General features: G+C 33.4%; 1 protein-coding gene across 1 annotated transcript; it reads right to left on the minus strand.

The window, feature by feature from the left end:
- Positions 1-726: 726 nt before the first annotated feature.
- Positions 727-1,861, minus strand: HTR1F (5-hydroxytryptamine receptor 1F). The gene has a single exon (XM_007530604.2). It carries the CDS (start codon positions 1,859-1,861, stop codon positions 761-763), a length of 1,101 nt encoding a protein of 366 aa, XP_007530666.1. The 3' UTR covers positions 727-760.
- Positions 1,862-2,470: the final 609 nt, after the last annotated feature.

Raw genomic sequence — 2,470 nt, forward strand, 5'->3', positions numbered from 1 at the left:
CTTGAGTTATTGCTAGGGTGAGGCTTTGATGTCAATGGCTGATAATACATGATAAAGAAAACATTCTTCTATAAATTCATATTTACAAGAATTAAATATGTATGTATGCTGTACTTTAGATTTTGCAGGTCTAACTCTTATAACATCTCATAACATCTTATGATTGGCCCTTGCTATCTAAATGCAAGGACAAGATTAGCTTCTGACTTTTATTTTCTTCTGTCCTACCAAGGAAGAGGCATCACTCTCCTTCCCCTTTTTATCCAGGATGAGATAGAAAAGAGACAAAAGTGTTTAGGTAGAAAAAAAAATGTCTGCTTTGTGATGCATTATATTTTTATCTAAAATAATTATCTAATAGAACAATATAGTTATATAAAAATCATGGATGGAGGTATATTATTCATGGAGAACTTTTCTGTAATTATTGTAAGATATAAGCATGGAAAATCACACTCAACAATAGTAATAATTATCTATTTTTTCAGTTATCTTTTTGTTAATATTGCATAGGCAAAATTTTTTTTTATAAGTAGTGACATTTTCTAATTTGTGCATTCTAGAGTAATGGCCAAAACTCTTTAAACCAGTAAGGTCTATGTTCATGTTACTGTTAAATATAAATTACATTCTTATCATTTTAGCAGTTTATTACCTTCTAAAAGTTTAGGTGTTCAATCATTTAGCATTAATTTATACTTCACTGCAAATAGTTTTCTCCCCCCACCCCCAATGTGTCAATCACAAACTTGCTTTTAAATTAACATCGACATCGCACAAGTTTTTGGAATGCTTTCTTAAAGTCTTCATTGAAGATTGTATAAATCAGTGGATTTATAAGGGAATTGAGATAGCCAAGCCATGTCAAAAAATTGGACATTTCTTCAGAAATTTTGCACTTTGCACAGATGTTAACAACCAATTCTTTTACAAAAAATGGAAGCCAACATATTACAAACGCACTCAAGATTAATCCCAGGGTAGTGGCTGCTTTGCGTTCTCTTGTGCCTGAGATCTTTTGCCGTCTCCAAGATTTCTCATGCTTCAGTTGAGACCTGGGACTTTTCACTGTGCTTTGAATTTTATCATAGTCAGTTGATGGATCTGATAAAGACTTTTCTAACATGTAGGATGTAGAGGCCAGTCTAGTGCTTTTCTCACTACTGTCCAAAAGTACTTGGCCATTCAATTCTTCCTTGACAATCCGACTTGCTTGTCTCTTGTGGTATAATGTCTTTGCTGCTTTGTATATTTTGTAGTAGAGTATCAAAATTAATGTTAATGGGATGTAGAAAGCTCCAAATGTTGAGTAAATTGTGGAAACAATGTGGTCATGTTTGATGACACACTCATCGTCTCTGTTAGTCCTTTGATGCCTCCAGAAGAGAGGAGGCATAGAGATAAAAATTGATATAATCCAAACTATTGTAATCATAATGCCAGCATGTTTGGGAGTCCTTTTCCTGGCATACTCAACAGCATCTGTGATTGCCCGATATCGATCCAAAGCTATAGCAGAAAGATGCAGGATGGAACACGTGCAGCATGTAATGTCAACGCTCAGCCAAATGTCACAGACCACTTGCCCCATGATCCAGCTCTCTCTCACAATATACACAATGCTGAAAGGCATCACCAGGACAGCCACGAGAAAATCTGTGACTGCAAGGGAACATATTAAGTAGTTTGCTGGATGGTGTAGCTTCCGGGTCACAATAATTGCAGCAATCACAAGGGAGTTGATAGTTATTGTCATCAGGGCCAGTGCGGAGAGAGTGAAAGACACGAGGATTTTGGATGGCATCCTGTTTAGCAGTTCTTCTGAGGTCAAGTTCTGATCAGATGAGTTTAAGAAATCCATTTGTGTGTGTGTGTGTGTGTGTGTGTTTTAAAAGATAAAGAGAGCTGAAAAAAAATGTGGACCTGTAACAAAGGAGGGGAAAAACAGTTCAGAGAAGACTTTAGAGATTTTACTCCCTTATAAAACAGTAATAAAAATAAAGTATATGTGTCTATTTTACCAGGATATTTTTTCTACAGTTTAAAAATTAAGTTTGAAATTTTTCTTTTCGTATAATTTAAGAAATCCAATGGAATATTAACAAATAATAGCTTTCAAAACATTTCTTAAAATATAACTCAAAACAATTTTTATGAGCAAACTAATCCATTATTCAATAAAATCGCTACCATTATAGAATTGTATTTATCAGCTAGATTAATCTTAACTATGTTTTTTCTTAGCCTTCTGTAAGAAATGATTAAAAGAGCAGGTTATTAATATACATTTGTGTATTATATAATGTAATATAAGAAAATAATTTGTTAAAGGCAGTTTTGAGAATCATAAATAACCCTGTACTTAATCTAAAGTAACATTGAGAACCTTATCATCAAGGTTAAGGAAATTTAAATGTACTTCATGTCAGGATGTAAAAGTAACAAAGCAGAAAATAGACAAAATAAAATA

Source organism: Erinaceus europaeus, chromosome 14 (assembly GCF_950295315.1).
Source record: "Erinaceus europaeus chromosome 14, mEriEur2.1, whole genome shotgun sequence".
NCBI lineage: Eukaryota > Metazoa > Chordata > Mammalia > Eulipotyphla > Erinaceidae > Erinaceus > Erinaceus europaeus.